The 19,602-nt window shown below is 46.1% G+C and overlaps 1 protein-coding gene across 1 annotated transcript in view; it reads left to right on the forward strand.

The window, feature by feature from the left end:
• The first annotated feature begins 1,020 nt into the window (after window positions 1-1,020).
• CACHD1 (cache domain containing 1) overlaps window positions 1,021-19,602 on the forward strand; it is an 86,133-nt gene continuing 67,551 nt past the window's right edge. Inside the window, exon 1 of the mRNA XM_039711770.1 lies at window positions 1,021-1,187. Within this exon, the coding sequence (XP_039567704.1) occupies window positions 1,143-1,187 (45 nt within the window). The 5' untranslated portion in view covers window positions 1,021-1,142. The remainder of the gene's footprint in view (window positions 1,188-19,602) is intronic.

Below are 19,602 nucleotides of genomic sequence, written 5' to 3' on the forward strand. Positions count from 1 at the left end.
CCTTTGTGTCTCTGCAGGCCAGATTTATTTAAACATTATCTACACCTGCACAATTATTAAGTGTTAATTACTGAAGAGTAAATCTGGAGGGTGTGTGTTTTGTGTGGGCCTGGTGTTTGGCCTCTTGGGCTTGTTGATTGCTGTGCAGGACCTCCAGGTCCAAAATTTATTAATTGTTCGAGTTTTTCCAACACAACCTGATGTTGTACCTTGGTTCCTGATGGTCAGGAGTGGAGGTGGCACCTGGGGACATGGCTTAGTGGTGCTGGATTTGATGGTCTTGGATGTCTTTTGCCATTTACTTATTCTGTGATTCTAGACTTTGATATGCTCCTACAGGTCACTGGATGCAGGGCTCGTCGTGTGCTTGTGCACATGGCATCAACACAGCTTTTTACAAGGGCACAGTGAGAGGACAAGGGGGGAATGTCTTTTAATTGAAGGGGATTAGGTTTAGATTGGAAATCAGGAGTAAATTCTTCACTGGGAGGGTGCCCAGAGCAGCTGTGGCTGCTCTGGATCCCTGGCAGTGCCCAAGGCCAGGCTGGACATTGGGGCTGGGACAGTGAGAGGTGTCCCTGCCATGGCAGGGGTGGCACTGGGTGGGATTTAAAGACCTTCGACCCAAACCATTCAACGATTCTTGATTTCCTGCCCCCAAGGAGATATTCCTGCGGGTATCTCGGCTGTCGCCTTATCCGTGTCGCTCTCCCAGGGAGCGCAGCTGTGTGTTTGCCGCCGTTCCTCCCATTCATTTATTTGTTTATTGCCCGTGTCAGTTGCACTACAAACATTCCCCCGAGGCTCGCTGCTCCGCACGAGGCCGCGCCGGGCGGTGCCGTGCCCGGGGACGGATGCCTTGGTGCTCGGGGTTGCGAAAGCAGACCCTGAACACTGATAAAGCAAACTAAATAAAATAAAAGGGGAGGGGGAAAAAAAAAGTTTTAAGAGAGTTTAAAAATATTTTAAAGAATCAAAGGAGGCAGAGCGGCGGCTCTTGGGAAGGCGCTCCCGGCCGCTCGGACCCTGCCCGGCGGCACCGCGGGCCGCTCGGCCTCCTGTGCCTGGCGCTGCTGTGCGCGCTGGGCGCCGCCGAGGCGGAGTTCTCCATCCTGGACGAGGCGCAAGTCCTGGCCAGCCAGATGAGGAAACTCGCCACCGAGGAGCTGAGGGTCGTCACCATGCAGGTACGGCCCGGCCCGGCCCGCGCCTCGCCTGGTTTTCCCTCCTTCCTTCCTTCCCTTCCCTTCCCTCCTCCACACGCTCTTCCCGATTCCTGCCTTGCCCTTTCTCTCTCCATTCCTTTCTTTCTTCCATCGGTTCTTTTCTTCTTCGCAAACTTTCCCTCCCCCCCGCGCGGGCTGGCCGGCTTCCTCCGGCCCCGCTCCCCTCAGCCCCGGCTCTCCCCGCTCCCTCAGCCCTGTTCCCTTCAGCCTCGGCTCCCCTCAGCCCCGGCTTCCCCCGGTCCCTCAGCCCTGTTTCCCTCAGCCCCGGCTCTCCCCGCTCCCTCAGCCCCGGCTCTCCCCTCTCCCTCAGCCCCGGCTCTCCCCGGTCCCTCAGCCCCGGCTCTCTCCGGCCCCGCTTCCCCGCCGTGCCTCCCTCCCGAAGGCGAGCGGGGCCGTAGCGGCGGGGCACGGTCAGTTTCTTGTTTTATTTGCGATTTACAGAATAGGAGTAGCCCAAACCGCCCCCCGCAGTCGCGGAGGGGTCCGAGCCCGGGCTCGGGGCTGAGCCCGGGGCAGCTCCGGGCGGGGGGCTCGGGGAGGAGCCGGTCCCGGCCGAGCATCCCGCGGGCAGGAGCCGCGGGGCGATCGGGGGAGCGATGGCTCCCGGCCCCGGAGTTTGTCCGGATGCTGCTTTCGGGGGAAGGCTGTGCTCGGTGCCGGGGCTGTGTGCTGTTTGCGGGGTGCTCGGCCAGGGGCCGGGGGGCTTGCGGGGAGCGCTGGTACCTGCGGTACAGCCGGCGGCTGCCGACCCTCCCTGGAGGGGGGGAAAAGTGAAATCGGATCCCAGGCGCCTTTCAGGGGAAGGTATGGTCAGTAGCAAATGCAGTTTTAAAAGCCTCCCAAATTGAAAAGGAGACACTTTCATAGGATCAGCGGGGGTCTCTACCCAAATGGCCTTTTATCTTCTCTAAACTGGCTGCATTCTCTCACCTCTGGACCATCATTGTGCTGCGCGGCCTCCTAGGGCTCGTTTTGTCCGGGCAAACACTGAGCTGTCTCTTGTCCTTGATGCTGAGAAGACGCGGATTTAAATGACTTCACTTAACAAGGTACATTATTGATGTACTGAATTCAAGGAAGTCTCTTTTTTTCCCCCTTCTGCCGTGCATACGCATGTGTATATTTCCCCTCAAAAGACATAAGCATAATCCTTTGCTTTGGTGGAGTCTCTGTTAATGCAAATTAAGGCAATATAATTGCGTTGCTAAATCCGTTTCTGGCGTAAAAAAAAATAAAATACTATCATCTCAACGTGTGTTGTATTTGGAAAAGCAGCTCACAAAAATATACATTGTTACAAGAATGACCCATAGGATGAGCCAGGTTTTCTTTCCAAGAATTGTACCGATGATCCGAGCTCGGGAACAGTCTGGATGCCAGTGCACGGAGATGCAAATAATGTTAAAATTCTGTTTACTATTAGTTGGATATTTAAGGCCCCGAAGTAATTTAATGTGGTGGAACTGGTAGTTAAACTGAAACCCTTTTCATGCGCAGCTCTATTTTTATATGCTTCATATTTTGACTGTCTCAACTCTCATCTCGCTAATGCCCAGCCTGTCCTTTGCTCCCCCCTGGAACATTGTTACAGCTGTTTAAGATTAAAAACCGGTGGGAACAAACCTCCCCTGATTTTAGAAGCTTTTTTTGCTGACCTCCTACTGTAGAATAAAAAAATGTTATGACATGTGTCACTGCAGCCCGTGCTTCTCACTCGGTTTTAGGGCTGAAATCTCCAAAGCCTGCTCAGGCAGGGCTGGGTGTAGCTGGCACAGAATTCCCCATTTTTTCTGCCGTTCAGGGCTCTTGGGGAGTGGTGGTGAGCACCTGGTGCCACGGTGGGGATGCTTGGGATGATGCAAACAGGTTGTGTCTGCAGAAAAGACAAAAGAAAGGTGTGGGCTTTTGGAAGGAGAGTGAGAACACTTCTGTGCTTTAAGTGGGTACAAATCCAAGGGTGCTGTCCCGGTTTAGGGGGTGACAGGCCCCAAATCAGGACTGGAGAGGGGAAGCTGTGGTGGTGGGAGGAAGGGCTGATATCCAGTTTTATTTCGCTTCATGAAGCAGAGGGGAGGAAGTGGCAGGATTTAATGCTTCCCTCGCGTGCTCTCCCCACGCTCTGGCCCTTGCCAGCTGTGGCTCCCACATCTGCACATCCTGCTGAGAGGCAGGAGGTGGTGTCACCAGAGGGCTCTGCAGGAAGGGTCGGTCTGAGCTGGAGGTGGGGAGGGAGCATCCAATGAGTGCGGGAGCAGGTGGAAGTGCTTCAGTGGAGCCAAGGTGAGAGGTTGGCTGGGTGTGTTTTGAGTCTGGGAAAGGAGGAAAGTGTGCACAGAGCCTCCGTAAGTGCAGGAAGGCAGATGAGCTGGAGTCTCCAGAGCGGACACCAGAGGAGCAAGGGAAGAGGTAAGAGGAGAAGGATGGGATTTGTGAGCCTTAAATGCCTGTGAGAAGGGGCAGGGAGTAATGAGCGTGGGATATGAAATAAATCAGATTTCTGCGGGAGTGCTGGCGGTGCTGTGACCCAGCTCCTTCTCTGCATGGTGTCTCCTTCCTGTGGTACCTTCTCCTTCTACCTGTGCTTCATGGCACTGCTCCTGCAGCAGTGAGGACTCAGTGTTTCTTGTAAAATCACATCATTTTGCATTGTTGAGAGGAGTAAGGTACAGCTGGAAGAGAGGCTGAAGCTCCAGGCAGACTGAGGATGGGAGAGGCTCCTGGTGGCACACCAGTGTGACAATTGATTTTGGCACTCACACCACTGCCTTCTATTTCCAGAGACTTGCATGAGGGCAGTGTCTCACTGTTACCTTTGGGAGTGCTTTGTTTCCTTGTGCAAGTGCTCTGGTTTAATTTATGAATCCATTCCTTGAATGGTACTGCCTAGAGCAGCTGAGGATCATGTAGTGTAGGTGACAACTCGTGAGTTGCATCATTTGCTGGATGTGTTGAGCAGCAGCTTAAGAGTTTCTTATTTAAATTTCCAATTAGATTATACATGTTTGCACTGTACCAGGGATTCCCTTAGTGAGAACATGTGCTGGGCTCTGCAGTGTGTGAGTTCCTCAGTGTCTGCCTCTGTTCTTTCTCCAGGAGTGGTTAAATATTGAAAGTTCATCAGTTGTCTGATTTCCTCTGTTGCTCTGATTAATTATTGTTCCCCCTCTGTTTGACAGTTCTGCCAAACCCCCAGCTAATGTTGTTGCTGTGTCTTAATATTCTGTGTCTTCCCTTCCACATCCTGGGGCGTGAGTAGTGTGTACATTGACATCTTTACAGGAATTTTTGCCCTGAGCAGCAGAGGTGATCTGTTTGTTTCTGCCCAGAGTGATTTCCCAAATCAAGCAGAAACAACCTCACCACAACCTCTTCCCTCCCTTTTCCTCCTGTGGGACGGAGGGTTGTGCTGTACCACAGTCACCTGTAACTGTTCCTTTGTTTTTTGGCAGCCAGAGCACGTTGGCAGCATCCCTGTCATTCCAGGGAATGCTCCTGGCAGCAGGCTGCATCCTTGGGAGGCGGTGTGCACTCCCAGCTCCGTGTTCTTGCCGTTCCTCAGCAAACCCCCAATATCCCCTGGCATGGCTTGCAGCTCGGTCAATGACTGCTTGTGTGACAGTCCTGTAATATATTCTCCTGGGCAGAGCTGACACTCAGCACTAATTAAAAGTTAAGAGCCTTCTTTTACTAAAATTATAGCTAAATTGGTGGTTGTGGCGTGACCTGGTCTGTGGGTGGAGTTTCACCACCGCTGTTACCTGGCTCATCTGATCCCAGCTTCTCTGGCCTGGCTGAAATTACAGGGGAGGTTGTTGGTTGAAACAACTGAAATTCTTTAGTTGGGAGGAAAAGAGTAAATCAGAACTTTTGCGAGTGGTTGGTTTGGTTTTGGTGAGGTTTAATCCTCTAAATCTGCTCTGGGTGAGGTGAGGAATATTTTTTGATATTGTGGGTCAAGGTAACGTTTCCATCTCCAAAACAGGGATATAATACTTGCAGCCAGAGTTGAAAGGATAAGAAATGCTTTGAAGATGAAAAGCATTAAATGCCTCTATAACTCCCAAAACGCATGTTGATGTTTCCAGCCAGACAGTAACAAAAGTTGTAGGCCCAGAGGGCCTCGAGTACTTGTGAAGGCAGCTCTGCCATCTTAATCCTTAGCTCCTGCTCTGAGAAGGAAGCACAGCCCTTTCTCATTGTCTGCTACTGATTTGGGGGCTGGAATTAAAAAAATGCATTTTGAATCTGAGGAAAAAACAGTTTGCTGGTCACTTTTTCCCTGTTTATTCTTAATATTAATACTGTGCAAACAATAATATGTTAATACATCAGGTGATGCAGTGATGTGTAAAATAACAGCTTCGTACAGGCTTCTCCTGGCTGATTGGCAAGCACATTATTTATTTATTTATCTCCCTAATAGCTTGTCTGGCCATATGTTTTTCAAGAAGAACAGATTGTGCTCAGGCAAGCACAACACGGAGACACAGACATGTCCAAGGGTTTATATGGGCTGAAAAATCCACATTCTTTGAAAATTTTTGGGTAATGGCAGAGAGTTGGAGTCACCAGAACTCTCCATTTTTTCAATCCTTTTGAAAATGAGCGCTGACAGAACACAGCATTATTTATTTTTTCTAATTGGGTTATGCTAATGGATTTACTACTTAGAAGAGATAAATCCCATTTTGAGCTGTCCTGCAGACCAGTTTAAATGGCAGAACGGTGGTCCTCCATCTCTGAAATCAGGGTTTTCACACGTTTCTCTGCTTCTCTTGATGGCTCTGTATAAATAAATCTGTGCTGACTGTGAGGTACTTGCACAGCAAGTGGTGTAAAACCCCACATCCTCCAGCTCTGAAACCTGCACCTTGTGCACCCTCAGCACAAAAAATTGCTTATTTATTTATTTTCCCTATTATTTTCATCTTTGAAGCTGAAATACAAAAAACCCCCATAAGTAAGGAAGGCTGTTAAGTGTTTGACTGTACCTTTTTGGGTTATTTTAATATTATTTGGCAGTAGTGTGTGCTGTAGTAATAATTACAGAGCAGAAAGCAGTGGAGCAAAACCTCATCTGTTTTCCATGATTATGCCTTAGCTTGAATCCAGCTACAGCAGCTTTATCCGAGGCTCTCTGACAGCCCAAATTTTTTATCCTTTTCCACACATATTCCTTTATTTTCCTACCATGAAACATTTCCAAAAGACAGCGAGAGGTCCTGCTGGAAGGGCAGACCAAATCTGAATTTTTAATTAAGCTTTGAGTCTCTTCAAAGGGTCGGGGCATCCTCAGTGCTGTGGCATCAGCCGAGGCTGACATTCCACTTCAAACAGCGGGAATGCGGCTGGGCCGGCCAGATAAAAGTTGGGATGGGGAGCAGCAAGGTGGGCTGGCAGATAATGGGCTGTGCCCGAGGACCCCGCGCAGCCAGCAGGAATTCAAATATCCTGGGAAGGGATTGGGGATCTCGGCTGCGCCAGGGCTGATAACACCAGGAAGGCACGCAGGGAAATGCACTTTATTTTTATTTATTTTTTTTTTTTGGAGTGCCTGAGAAGCTGCTCTGCTGTCATAGCCTGGCCAGGCACTGGGCAGAAAAATCCCTAATTTTTGTTGTAAAAAGCATCGAGAAATTCTCTTCTTTCAGAGAGGCAAGATGTGTTTGAATTGGAAAAAAAAATAGGAAGTTTTCTTGTGTGTGTGTTTCCCAGTTTTTCTTTTATATCTGTGTTTTAAAAGGGAGAATTGAGAAAAAACAGATTTTTTTTGTTTGTCGATTTCTGGGGAGGAATTGGCCAAGAAATGCTTGGAGCCTTGTCAGTTCAGTGCCCTCGTGTATGGAACTGCCCAGCTCTAAGGAAATGCCCCAAGTTTTGTTTATTTCCATTGTTGGGGCACTCCACAGATGCAAGTGGGGTTTGGGGCTACCTGAGCCTGGGTCTCTGTGAACCTGGAAATGGCAACGCTTCCTGGATAAGGGTTGGATAATGGCCCAGGAATGATTTATTTTGATGCAGCTGAATAGGAAAATAGTAAATTTTTTTCCTTTCTATTTTTTTTTCAGTAAATGAATAATATAACTTAATAATTGCAACTTTAGAGACTTATCTGATGCATCAATCTTTGTTGTGTATGTCAGAAATTTTGCTGAGATTTTGATTAATAGCTCTAATGCAGAATAAAGTATAAAAATATAGAGAGCCTGCATTCCTCAATAATCATTTTCCTGTAGCTTGTTGTTGCTGAATACCATGCAGTTTTGATAAAATCTGAAAGAATATCCTTGTGTTCTCTTTTCCATGAAAAACAGTGTAAAAACACTACTGCTTATGCAATGTCTGTTGTGGAAATTTTCCTTTTCTGATATAAAACACAAGCCAAGTTATTGCTTGAGTCTTGTGCTCTGTGTGTTCTTACCCTGTGCAGAAATCTGGATGAAATTATGTGTCTGCTTTAGCAGTGAAAAGCTGAGCTGACTTTTGAAACAATCCTGGTGCCACAAATCAGGAACACTCATTTCCAATCCCAGGAAAAGTGTTAATGGAGTCACTTTATCAACTGCCTCCATGGAGAGTCTCCCAGGAGATTTTGCAAAAGTATATTTGCACAATTACAATAATTAGTAAAAGCAAACTATTACATCTCCCTTTAGCAGCTTCCCAGCCAGCAGCAGCTGATAAAACCAGCTTTTCGTGGAGCTGTTGGCCTCTGAGCTCGCAGATTTGCACAACTTGGACTGTTTGCTTTGAAGCCCCTTCCACCTTTTGGATAAAAAACTGCAATTTTCCATTCAGCATGTCTGCAGAACTGTCTAGCCAGCGCTCCCTGTCCGGTTTTGACCTTCTTTTGCACATATCCCTGCGATGCTGGAGGAATTTCTGGCTCTACTTTGGCTTGTCACAGGTGGGAATGAGGCCAGGGGAAAAAAAAAAAACCTTCAAAATAGACACATCTGGAAGTTGCCATAAAAGTTCCTGGGAGCTGGAACGCCTTAAGCAGGATTTCTGGTTTGTTCACCCGGGTAGGGTTGTTTTTGTGCTGGTTTTGGGGGATTTCACACCAAAGCGCAGGTGGAGATGAGTTCAGCTGGGCAGAGGTGATGTGGTGGTACCACAGCAGAGGGCTGAGGTGCTCCATGACCCTGCTCAGAGCCTGCTTCTCTCCCTTTCAGCAAAGGAAGAATTGGAAACATTTCCTTTTGGGCTGCGTTTCGCCTCGGGACTCGGATCAGACAAAAGCTGGGAGGTGTTTGTGGTGGTGGGCTGGGGAGAGGGGACAGGCTCCCAGCAATAGCTGCACTGGGAGCCTCTTTGCCTGGAGCAGCCTCTGAGCCAGGGCTGGAAAGGACTTCCAGCCCTTGGGGAGGGCACAGGCAGAGCCAGGAGAGCTTTTATTTGTTGGAAAAGAGAGGAGCCCCAAACCGTGTGGGGCAGGAGTGTCACAGCAGCACTGGGCACTGGAAGGGTGGGGAGTTAGCACGAGGTCTGGGGTTTATCCACAGCAGAGCACTTTCCCCAGGAGCTGTGTGAGCACAGGGATCAGCTCTGTGCTCCCCCCTGCCCGTGGTGATTCCTTGTCCTTCCCTGCTCGTGACACGGATGAGAAACTGGGAACTGGCCAGGCAGTGCTGCAGCTGAGGAGAGCTGTGGGTGCCAGCAGAGCTGCTCCTGCCCAGGGACCATTCCTGGAGCTGTGCCAGGTGGGATTGCTCCAGCACGGGGTGATGCCTCAGCTCCTGACGCTTCCCAAAGCCTGGGAACTGGGATTATGGTCTTGTGCTGGAAGAGAAAAATGAGTGACGTGAGGCGTTTTGGGCTGCTGAGGGGTTGGATGTGCTGGAAGCCAGGAGAGCTTTTTGGGAATAGCCCACAATGGACTCCTTGGCGTGGCTATGGAATTGTGGGAGCAGAAGGAAATTTTCCAAAAAGTAAGTTTTGCTTTCAGTGGCTGCCTGTCCATTGCAAAGCAGCCCAGGGGCAGCTGCTGGTGGGAGGTGGGTACAGGAGGAGGTCACATCCAGGAGATTTTTATTGCCTTGTTCGTGGTCAGTGAATTAACAGATTGTTTTTCCTCTTTTCTCCAGTGTTGAAGTCATGTGGGATTTCTGGCTTTTGATAAAGACTAATGGGAGAATAAGAAAGAAAAGGATCTCCCATCATTGCAGGGAGTGTGAAATGAGGAGGAAAAGCCACTTCCACTCCGCGGATTCTAAATTGCAATTCATATTTTGTTACTGGAAGAAAAAAGGCCTTTTTTTTTCTCTAGTCTCTATTTCCAGTTGGCAACAATCTGGTCAAGCCCTCACGGACAGGTGTATTCCAGAGGGACCAAAGCAGCATTTTGGAGACGAGGTTTATGTGTGGCATGGAAGGACAGAAGGAGAAAAACAGACATGCTTTTAATTTGAGGTTAATACACTTAGCAGTTTTAACAATGAAAGGATATTTCATTTAAATAAGCTACAGCTGCAGGTAGTTCGACTTCCTTGGGCACATTGTTTGCCCAAGGAATTGTCTGGAATATGAATTTCAGAATTCTCTTTGATTCCTTTTGCCGGTGGCTGTCCAGGACTGCCAGGTGTGCTGTGGGATTTATTCCCTTGGTCTGTTTTGGTGGAGTTCAGCTGCACGCAGCATTTTACAGGGAAACTGCACTTTCTGGAGCAGGCAGGAATGAGCACTGAGGATGCTTGTTTGTCACAGGAGGCAGCTGTGGTCAGGCAGCTGGCTTTCAACTGCAAATTTCTGCCTTTCATCTGGGTGATTAAAATTAGAATATCTTATTTCTGGGTGCACAGTCTCTTGTGTCTTCCTTGAAGGAGGTTTTGATTTAAAAAATGGAAGAAAGATAATATTCACGTGCACTGCAGGAGGAGGGTGGAAATGTGAAGTTCTGAGAGTTTTTTAGCTTCAGATGAGCTTCACCAAGGTGGAGGTGCAAACCCAAACCTGATGGCACTAAGTAGCCAAGCTTCTCATTAGTGCAATTAGGGAAAACAAGAAATCTTCTCTTTAATTTCTTATTTTTGACTGAAATGAAGCTATAATTATAAATGATCCTATCCTGGCTCTTCCTTTTGAATTCTGCTGCTATTTTACAATCCCTAGATCATTTCAGTAGCTGCTTTGATGGATGTTCTTGATGGTCTTGAAGTTGTTAAATTCAGTTCACTGATGATGCAGCTGCTCTTGGCAGAGAGGAACCTCTGCTGTGCTGAGCTCACCACTGGGAACACAGAATTTTATTCCAAAAGTTGTGTTTGGTTTCTGAAATTTTAAATACTGACATTCTGGTGATGGTGTGTTTCCATTAAAACTACTGGCTGCAAAGCCAAAATTAAAGCAACCCCAACATAGCCATGATAGGAGATAACTTGTTTAATAGAAATAGAAATGACCAGTTGTTTATTTTTATTTGGTGTGAAACTCAATCTCATGAATTTTAAAATATCAATTCACTGTGATGTCACGTAAATAGAATTTTGCCTCCCCCTTCATTATTTATGTATTTATTCAGCAAGTGGTTGGCTGAAAGTCTAGAAATACATTTTTTATAAAAGTATATTCTGGTAATTGCAACCTCAGACTTTGAAATGCTGCTTTTTCCTACCTTTCCAAGAATAGAATCTCAGCCTCCAAAAATAAATGAAAGCCAGCATCCATCAGCACGGTGTTCAGTGCTGGGAATGGTGGATTGCTCCTGGAGGAGCAAAGGTGCAGCAGCTGTGGGCTGGGGATGAAATGAATGCAGAGCTGCTCTGGGGAGGCTCGTTGGAAACCCAGACCTGCTTGGGGTGTGTGTCATGTGGTGCCTTCACAGAGCCTGCAAAGTCAGGATGGGGAGGAGGAAAAACAAGCAGGGAAAGGGACAGTAGTGATTCAGGTATTTAGTGAAGGAAGGCGTCCATTTGGGATTCTTGGGAATGTTCTTGAGGTACAGTGCACGTGCACACTGTGTAGGTCAGGCTCGTTCCGGGCTCTTCCCTGTTTTTATTGATCACATCTTCCTGCAGCTCTGCTACAAAATCTGTCCCTTCTTGTCCAGGGCTTGGATCCCAAACTGTGGCTCCGTGGGAAGCACAGGGGCTTCCTGTGCAGCTCCTGCATCAAACTCCAGTGCAGGGCCAGGAGCAGCAGGGCTGGGCTTGTGCTGCCTTCCCGTGTCTCTCCACATTTCCTGGCCTCTACTTTCCTTGTTTCCTGCCATTTCTGCCATTCCCTGTTTGCCATTCCCTGTCTCCTGGCTTCCCAGTGCCACGGGGGTGCTGGAGGCCACTTCCCTGCCCGTGGCACTTGGCCTCACTCTGCACAGCTGGGGTGGCCTGGTGGCAGCTCTGGTGTGGCAGGGACCTCTTCAACAGTATTCTTTTAATATACATTATTCTTTTAATATACATTATTCTTTTAATATACATTATTCTTTTAATATACATTATTCTTTTAATATACATTATTCTTTTAATATACATTATTCTTTTAATATACATTATCATGTATATAAATTACACATATATAATTTCAATATATTATTATCTTATATGCAGTACTATTTTATATAAATTATTACATTTATTCTACATTAGATATACATTTTTATATATATTCTTCTTATTATTCCAATAGGGAATAAATTACAGGATGCCACCAAATTCCCTGGAATTCTGTGCTTGATGGAAGGTATCCATTAGGGGCTTTTGATGTGAGCGTTGAGTGATAGGAGAAAGAGGAATGGCTTGAAACCGAAAGAGAGCAGGTTTAGCTGGGATATTTGGAGGAAATTGTTCCTTGTGAGGCCCTGGCACAGGTGCCCAGAGCAGCTGTGGCTGCCCTGGATCCCTGGCAGTGCCCAAGGCCAGGCTGCAGCCCCTGGGACAGAGGAGGTGTCCCTGCCATGGCACAGGGGTGGCACTGGGTGGGATTTAAGGCCCTTCCAACCCTAAGCAGTTTGGGATTCTCTGTTCCTGCAGGGGTGTGGATGGATGGAGCACACACCTGGTGTTGGTGTGCGTGACAAACCCCAGCAGTTCCACCACCCTTGTCCCATGAGGAGCTGGACTGGAGTTTAGCTGCTGCTGCTGGGAGAGGACGTTTCATTTTAATCCTGAAAATAGATTCACAGCCTGTTTGGGATCCTTTTTGGGATCCTTGCTCAGAAATGAAGTTAGAACCGGTGTCAGCATCAGGCCCTAAGTCTAAAAATCCATTTAAAATTCAGAAACCTTGCTGTAGCAAGGCTGTGGTTTGCACAGGCTGGAATGCAAAGCTGCCTCACAGCCACACCCCTGCTGGGGAGGATCCTCAACTTCTGCCTTTGCTTTGATGATGTAGAAAGAAAAGATTTTTTTTTTTTTAGATGACTTTTTTAGAAACATTTCTTTCCTTTTGGTGGACAGAAGATGACATATTCTCTCACAGAGCTGGCAGGAGTCTGTTCCTACCTTAGTTATTCAAAATCTCAGGAGATGCTGAGCCCCTGTGGGAAAGGAAAGGGAGGCAAAAGATGGAGAAAGAGGATAAAGTGGCTGTTCACAGCTTTGGTGTTGCTGAGAGCAGGAGGGGCAGCTCACCAGTTCATCCTGATCCATGGTGTAACAGCAAGATCTGATCTATTATTTAATAAATATTATTATTTTTAAATTTTATTTTATTATTTTATTTTATTATTTTATTTATTATTAATTTAATAAATATTATTATTTTATTTAATTTATTTTATTATTTTAATTTATTATTTTATTTATTATTATTTAATAAATACTGATAATAATAATATTTACTGATAATAAAAATAATAATATTTAATATTATTTAATAAATATTTATTAAATAATATTAAATATTATTATTTAATATTATTTAATAAATATTAAATAATAATAATATTATTATTTAATAAATAAATAAATAAATTTATTTATTTATTTATTAACTTTCTGTTTCCAGCCTGCCAGAGCAGCGATTCCAGTGTCCTCAGAGCATCGTGTTTGGTGCAGGAACACTGTCAGGGCTTGAATCCTCTTTTCCATGTTTTCCTGAGCAGTGTGAGGTGCCTGAGTGTCACCAAACAAAGAAATGAAAGCCTTAAAAAATACAAAAATACATACAAAACCCGCGTTCAGCTGGGTTACCAGGCCCTGAGTGTTACTCAGTAGCTGTGCAACATTCCCAGCTCCTCGTTTCAAATCCCAGTTTTCCAGTGTCAGACTTAAAAATCTTTTTGTGCAGTTGAGTTAGTGACTGAGCCTTCACTTTATAATCACTTTATAAAGCGCATGCACATCAGCAGGACGTGTTTAATGGCCACAGGGCCCAGATGAAAGGGCTCTTTGTGGCAGGAGCCTTTTGTGCCTCCCTGGATCCCTCAGCAATTCCTGCGGAGCTTCCCAAGTCTGCCTGACACTGCGGGGCCGAGGAGAAGCCCTTGTGGCTTTCAGCTTGAGTGGAGAATAATGGGGAGCAGGATGGCAGTGGGGGAGGGCTCTGAGCCTGCAGCCCCTCCTGGCCCAGCTGGGCTTTGCATTCCCAATGACCTTCCCGGGAATCACGCCCGGGTGGACACCTGGGGACACTGGGACAGCTTTTCCCAGTCCCTTTACTTCTCAGGTTTGTCTGTAAGGGCCACGTACCACAACAGCATTTGATTTATTGAATATCTTGTTATTTGTTATTTTTGTCAGCTGAGATTTGATGTTGTCGTTCATCTTCTGTTTAATCTCTCAGCCGCATTTTGTTTCCTGTCTGTGGCTCGTAAAAAAACTTTTTCTAACCTTACCTTTCATCCTCAAAAAGTAAGGCTGCAAGGTCATGGATGTGTTCAGCTTGGCCTGGCAATAATCTTCATGAGAACAAGAATTTAGTGGACATATATTTAACTTTGCATTAACAAAAAGAGGGAAAGTTCAGCAAAAAAAAATCCTGGATTGTTTGATAAAGAAAAAAATCCTAATTGTTTGTGGTTGCTAATTCATGTGGTACTTTGTGGGGTCACAAGCAGAGAGAGTTTCTGCTCCTGCAAAAACTTTTTGGAAACCCACTGGAGATTGCTGACTAAAGGCGAAGTGAGAGAAGATTATTAACAAAAAAACCCCAAATGGTGGGGGAACATACGCAGGAAAATGCAGATATTTAATTAAATTATAAATTGGATAGATGTGATTGGAGTAGGGTTTCTAGTTTGGTCAGATCCCAGGATCACTAAGGTTGGAAAAGCCCTCCAAGACCGTGGAGTCCAAGATATGCTTGTCCCCAGCCCAGTGCCACATCCAGGAATGGGGACTCCAGACCTCCCTGGGCAGCCCCTGCCAAGGCTGACCAGCCTTTCCATGGAGGAATTCCTGCTGTGCCCACCCTGAGCAGCCAGACCTCCCTGGGCAGCCCCTGCCAAGGCTGAGCACCCTTTCCATGGAGGAATCCCTGCTGTGCCCACCCTGAGCAGCCAGACCAAGGTCTGACCACCCTTTCCATGGAGAAATTCCTGCTGCTGTCCAGACCTCCCTGGGCAGCCCCTGCCAAGGCTGAGCACCCTTTCCATGGAGAAATTCCTGCTGTGCCCACCCTGAGCCGCCCCAGGTGGGAAAGGTCAGAGTGCAAACACTGCTCGTGTGTTCCCCTGAAGCCATCCCAGCGAGGAAGATGCAGGAGCTGCCCCTGCTGTGCCCACCCTGAGCCACCCCAGGTGGGAAAGGTCAGAGCGCAAACGCTGCTCGTGTGTTCCCCTGAAACCATCCCAGCGAGGAAGATGCAGGAGCTGCTTGGGCAGCTGCAGGCAGACGTGGGGATACCACAATGAACCTCCCCGTGCTCCTCGCCTTGGGCTGCCCGTCTCCCTCCATCCGTGTGTTTGCTGCTGGTTTTCCGTGCCGCGGATTCCATCGTGTCAGGAGAGCCAAGGGCGTTGTGTGTGCCTTGGGCTGAGCGTCTGCAGCTCCTCCGAGGGCAGAGCCGTGGCTGTGGGGTGGAAGCGAGGGCTGGGCTGCACCAGGTGCCCTCAGAGGGGTTGGGAGGGAATTCAGCTGGGAAACGCTGCCAGGGGAGCAGCAACGGGGTGAAAGGGAGAGGGCTGGGCTCCGTTCCTCCGGGGCTTGGAAGCACTGCTTGTCTCGGGATCAGCCAGGATGTTCTGCACTGCTGTCCTTGGGCTGAGGGGGAATTTCACCTTTTGGAGACAAAGCACTCAGGGCCTTCCTGCCAAGTGAACTTGTGGCGTTTTCTGAAAAACCAAGTGAGGGCCTTCCTAGGTGTGCTCAGAAATGGGTGTGTGTCAGGGGTTCCTCAAGCTCCTCTACCAAAGGTCACTCACAGAAGTCAGATCTGTCATTTAATTCCTCTCTAAGAGGAATTTATTTGTATTTCCCTGGTATTCCCTCACTTTGTGTTTAAGAAATCCATTCTCTGGGAATGTGTGCAAATTTTTTTTCTCTCCCTCTTTTTTTCATCAAAATAGAAGAAAATCTGGCAAAGGACTGAAGTTTTCTTTTTTTTTTTAATTCTTAATTACCTCTATTTATGACTCATCTTAACGCCAAAAAGCTCTCTGGTTCATGAACTTTCCCTTTTTTTTTCTGTTTTAGTTTTTAGTGCTGTCCTTAGCTCATTAGCTAGAATCTCCTATATAATTATCTGTAATTTTCTATCCCATTTGCTCAGTGAAATACTTAGAGAAACAGTCTGTGGTAGCACTGTGAGCTGGGCTTTTAATTTTAAATTCTTCATTAATTTCACTGCGTATTTGCTGCAAGTTTTGTGTTCTGCACGTGTGATCTTCAGTTTTTTAAGGGGGTGTTGAACATGGAATTGAAATCAGTTTCTACTTTGTCAGATGAAGATTTCTCATGAAAAATAATATAATTTTCCTTTTCACACAGCTACTGCTTTGCAGGCTGGGATAACAAATACTCATTTTCTTTTAATCAGCAAAAAACCCTTCTATTATTGTTATTGCTATTTTATTTTTGGTGACTGAAAAACTGCAACAGGAAATGACCCCAGCCACAGTTTCCATGACACCCTCTCACTTGAATCCAGTTTTCAAGGAGATGAAAGGCCCGAGCAGCCTTTTGATAGTGAGCAGCTAATTGGGTGCCTGATAGAGGCAGGTTTTTCTCTGGGAAAAAAATAAAGGAGCCAAGAAGTGGAACAGCTGTGTTTTGGTACATGTGTGTAATCCCAGATAAAACTCTCCAAGGACGAGGAAATACAGTAATACCTCATGGAAAAGAAAATTAAGAATCTTTGAAAACCTAATTGTGGCTTTTTTAGGGGGGAGCTCGTATTTAAAATAAAAATCTGCTGGAACAAATGTGGTGATAAATTATGGAGTTGTAAAATCTGAGCAGAACTTCTTGTTCTGTGAGAAGTGGTGCTGGGGTTTGTTTCTGTCTGGGCAACAAAATGGCAATTTGGTTTTCTTTTGTGTTTTTCCGTACTTCAGTAAATTTCTACCCCAAAAAACTGAGTGTTTGGAGGCTGTTTGCAGCCCTTCTGCTCTCGGATGAGCTGCAGGTCATGCACTGCTCACATCTCACCATGGCCGTGGCTCCTCCTCTGCCACTGTGCCTGAAGATGTCCCTGTGGGGAAGAAGGCAGAAATGAATCTTTTTGGTGGAGAAATTGAAATGTGAGCAGCCTCTTCTGGTGGCTGTTAACGTCTGTGTAACCTCTGTGGTGAGCAGCACTCCTCCAAGGCGTGGCAGAGGGGATAAATGTTCAAACCAGAGGGAAGGAAAATCACGGAGTATTCTGAGCTGGAAAGGCCCCACAAGGGTCATGGAGCCCTTAAATGAGTGACTCTTGCAGGGGTCAAACCTTGGTGTAGCGTGAGGACCTCCAAAAAAGATAAATGGTTTGAACCTCAGGATTTGATGGAGGGATAAATCCTGATGGAATCCCGTGGAGTTGAGCTGTGGAAGGAGCTGGGGCTGCTGAGGGGGCAGTTTCTGGTCGAGGGGTGGTGGCTGCTCCTGCTGCAGCACCCGGGGGTGTCACAGAGCTGTGCCTGAAGGGTTTCTTGTCACCTTGTGTGCCTTACCTTGGTTTTCCAGGGAAGTTTTGAATACCTGGCTAGGAACGTTGTAGGAACAGTCTGAGATAGGGACCTCGTGTGCTCTCCATGTCCCTGGTGGTCCTGGAAGTGTTTCCAGCTCATCAGTGCTATTTCCAAGTGTTGTTTTCTCCTCCTGAAGTTTCCATGCAGAGTATTTGGTCTTCTTACTTCAAACTGAGTGAAATAATCTGGGTTTTCTCTCCGGAGTAATGGCTTGGAGCAGCCTGGTCTGGTGGAAGCTGTCCCTGCCCATGGCATGGGGTGGAACTGGATGAGCTTAAGGGTCTCTTCCACCCCAAACCACCCTGGGATTCCACAAATATCAAAGAAAGCTTTTTTTTTTTTTTTTGGTTAATGCAGGGATGTAAAATTAACGTAAAATGAATCTTCATAACAGGTGGGAAAATAGGTTATTAATAGGGTTTGTGTTAAATGCAGCTTTGGGTTTTTAAAATCAATATCTCTGTTTTCATTAGGACTTTATCAGCAGTTGAATATGAACTTTTAATTATAGGTTAATTACAACCATGCAGGTTGGGTGGTGTTGTTTTGTGTGCATCTGTTTTGGTTTTGTCTTTTAGTGCTTGATCAGGATATGCCAAACTCTAAAAACAGAGCTAATTTTGCAGCTTGTTAACTTAAAATGACATTGACACTGTAGCAACCACTTGTCTCATTGTGTCCCTCTCTCCACAAGGAACACATCAACATCGATTCTTTCCACCAGTTTCTTCTACACTTTGTATATTTTTTAGCTTAATTGTGGGAGTCTCTTGCCCTTTTTTGATTATTTAAATGAGAGGATCCAATCACATTTATAGAAATAGTAACTTGTGGGTAATAATGGTGGAAATCAGATGCAAGTGCATTAAAAAATATCCAATTAACATAACCAATTAGTGATTGCTGCATTTATCAATGAGAATGCACTCCTAAACTATCCTGAAGTCCAGTAATTCTCATTTTTTAATGCCTGACTTGGTGTTTGGGGGGACTGGGTTGGCATTCCCCGTTTTTTCCATGAGACAATGCTCAGACTGGAAACCTTTTGTGGGTGAGAGTGGGAGCACGAGGAGGAGGAGGGAGCCAGGTCTGGCATGGGGGATGAGGGACTGCAGAGCCAGGAAATGTGGAAAAGACTCCGGGAATTGGTGGTAGTGGCTCCTTGGGATTTGGTGATATTGTTACAGTGGCCACGTTGTCATTTTTACTTTAAATTTTTTTCCTAAATTCTTACCACTCACACACAGTGAGATACAGGCAGCTGCTCCCTATTGCCACTTATTCTTCATTCATGTGCAAGTGAGAAACAGGAGCACATCCCTAATCTATAACCCTGATTTAATGTGTTCTGAGACACTGGAGAAAGAGCCATGCAAGACAAATCCTGAGCATTTTCATCATTTACTTTTTCTTCTTAAGAAATTCAATGTTCTTTCAATTCATTCTGACCCTGAAATTCACACTCTTCCTTCATTTTTATCCTCTTTGTTTGAGGATGGACATCGCTTTTTGGAATGTTTTGAACTTTTATATCTCCTGATGCTTTTGATTTTGCAGCCTTTTGTTTGTGTCCTTGTTAGGAGTGAAAAACCAGAATAAGAGTCCAACTGAGGGGGTGAGACAGGAGTTCTGAGCTGCTCCAGTGTCTGTCAGTTCCCAATGCAAAAACTGCATTGTGAAAACACACATGGAATCTGGAAATTAAACTACAGATTCCATGCTGAAACAGAGACCTAAGTTAATTCCTGGGTATTAGCAATTTATTAAAGTTGAAATTTATTCATTAACTTGTGAGGATAAATTATCACTCTCAGTGTAATGAAAATTTTTCAGCCCATTAAGATTTTTTTTTCCTCCTCCACTTGCTGACAGTCAAATCCTGCTGCCAGTGCAGGAGTAGCTGTGAGACAACAGGAATATTCATTCCCTGAGTAGCATTAATCCACTTGCATTCTCCATTCAAAGCACTGTTAATGCCTTTATTTCTCCTTGGAGCCTGAACTCGCTAATCCCGATCCCAAAGTGGATTATGGTGTCGTTCCTGCGTGTTCAGACAGATGTGCAACACACAGATAATTGCACAGAAAGGCAACAGAAAGGGAATTTCTTTAGTTGCTGAGCTGGAGGTGGTCTCTATCCAGCCTTAAATCCTTAATTCAATTTCAGGTTTGCCACTCAGTCCTGTTGGCCTCGTGCTCAGAATGATTTCTAATTGGAAAACTGCTTGGGCTGATCCATATTTTATGTGCATTGAAGCATCCTCGAGAATTAAATATGAATGTGTAGTAGGAAATGTTGAAATATTATGAAACATCTAGTTTCAAGTGC

The sequence above is a fragment of the Passer montanus genome, unplaced genomic scaffold (assembly GCF_014805655.1).
Source record: "Passer montanus isolate IOZ18808 unplaced genomic scaffold, ASM1480565v1 scaffold25, whole genome shotgun sequence".
NCBI classification, from domain to species: Eukaryota; Metazoa; Chordata; class Aves; order Passeriformes; family Passeridae; genus Passer; species Passer montanus.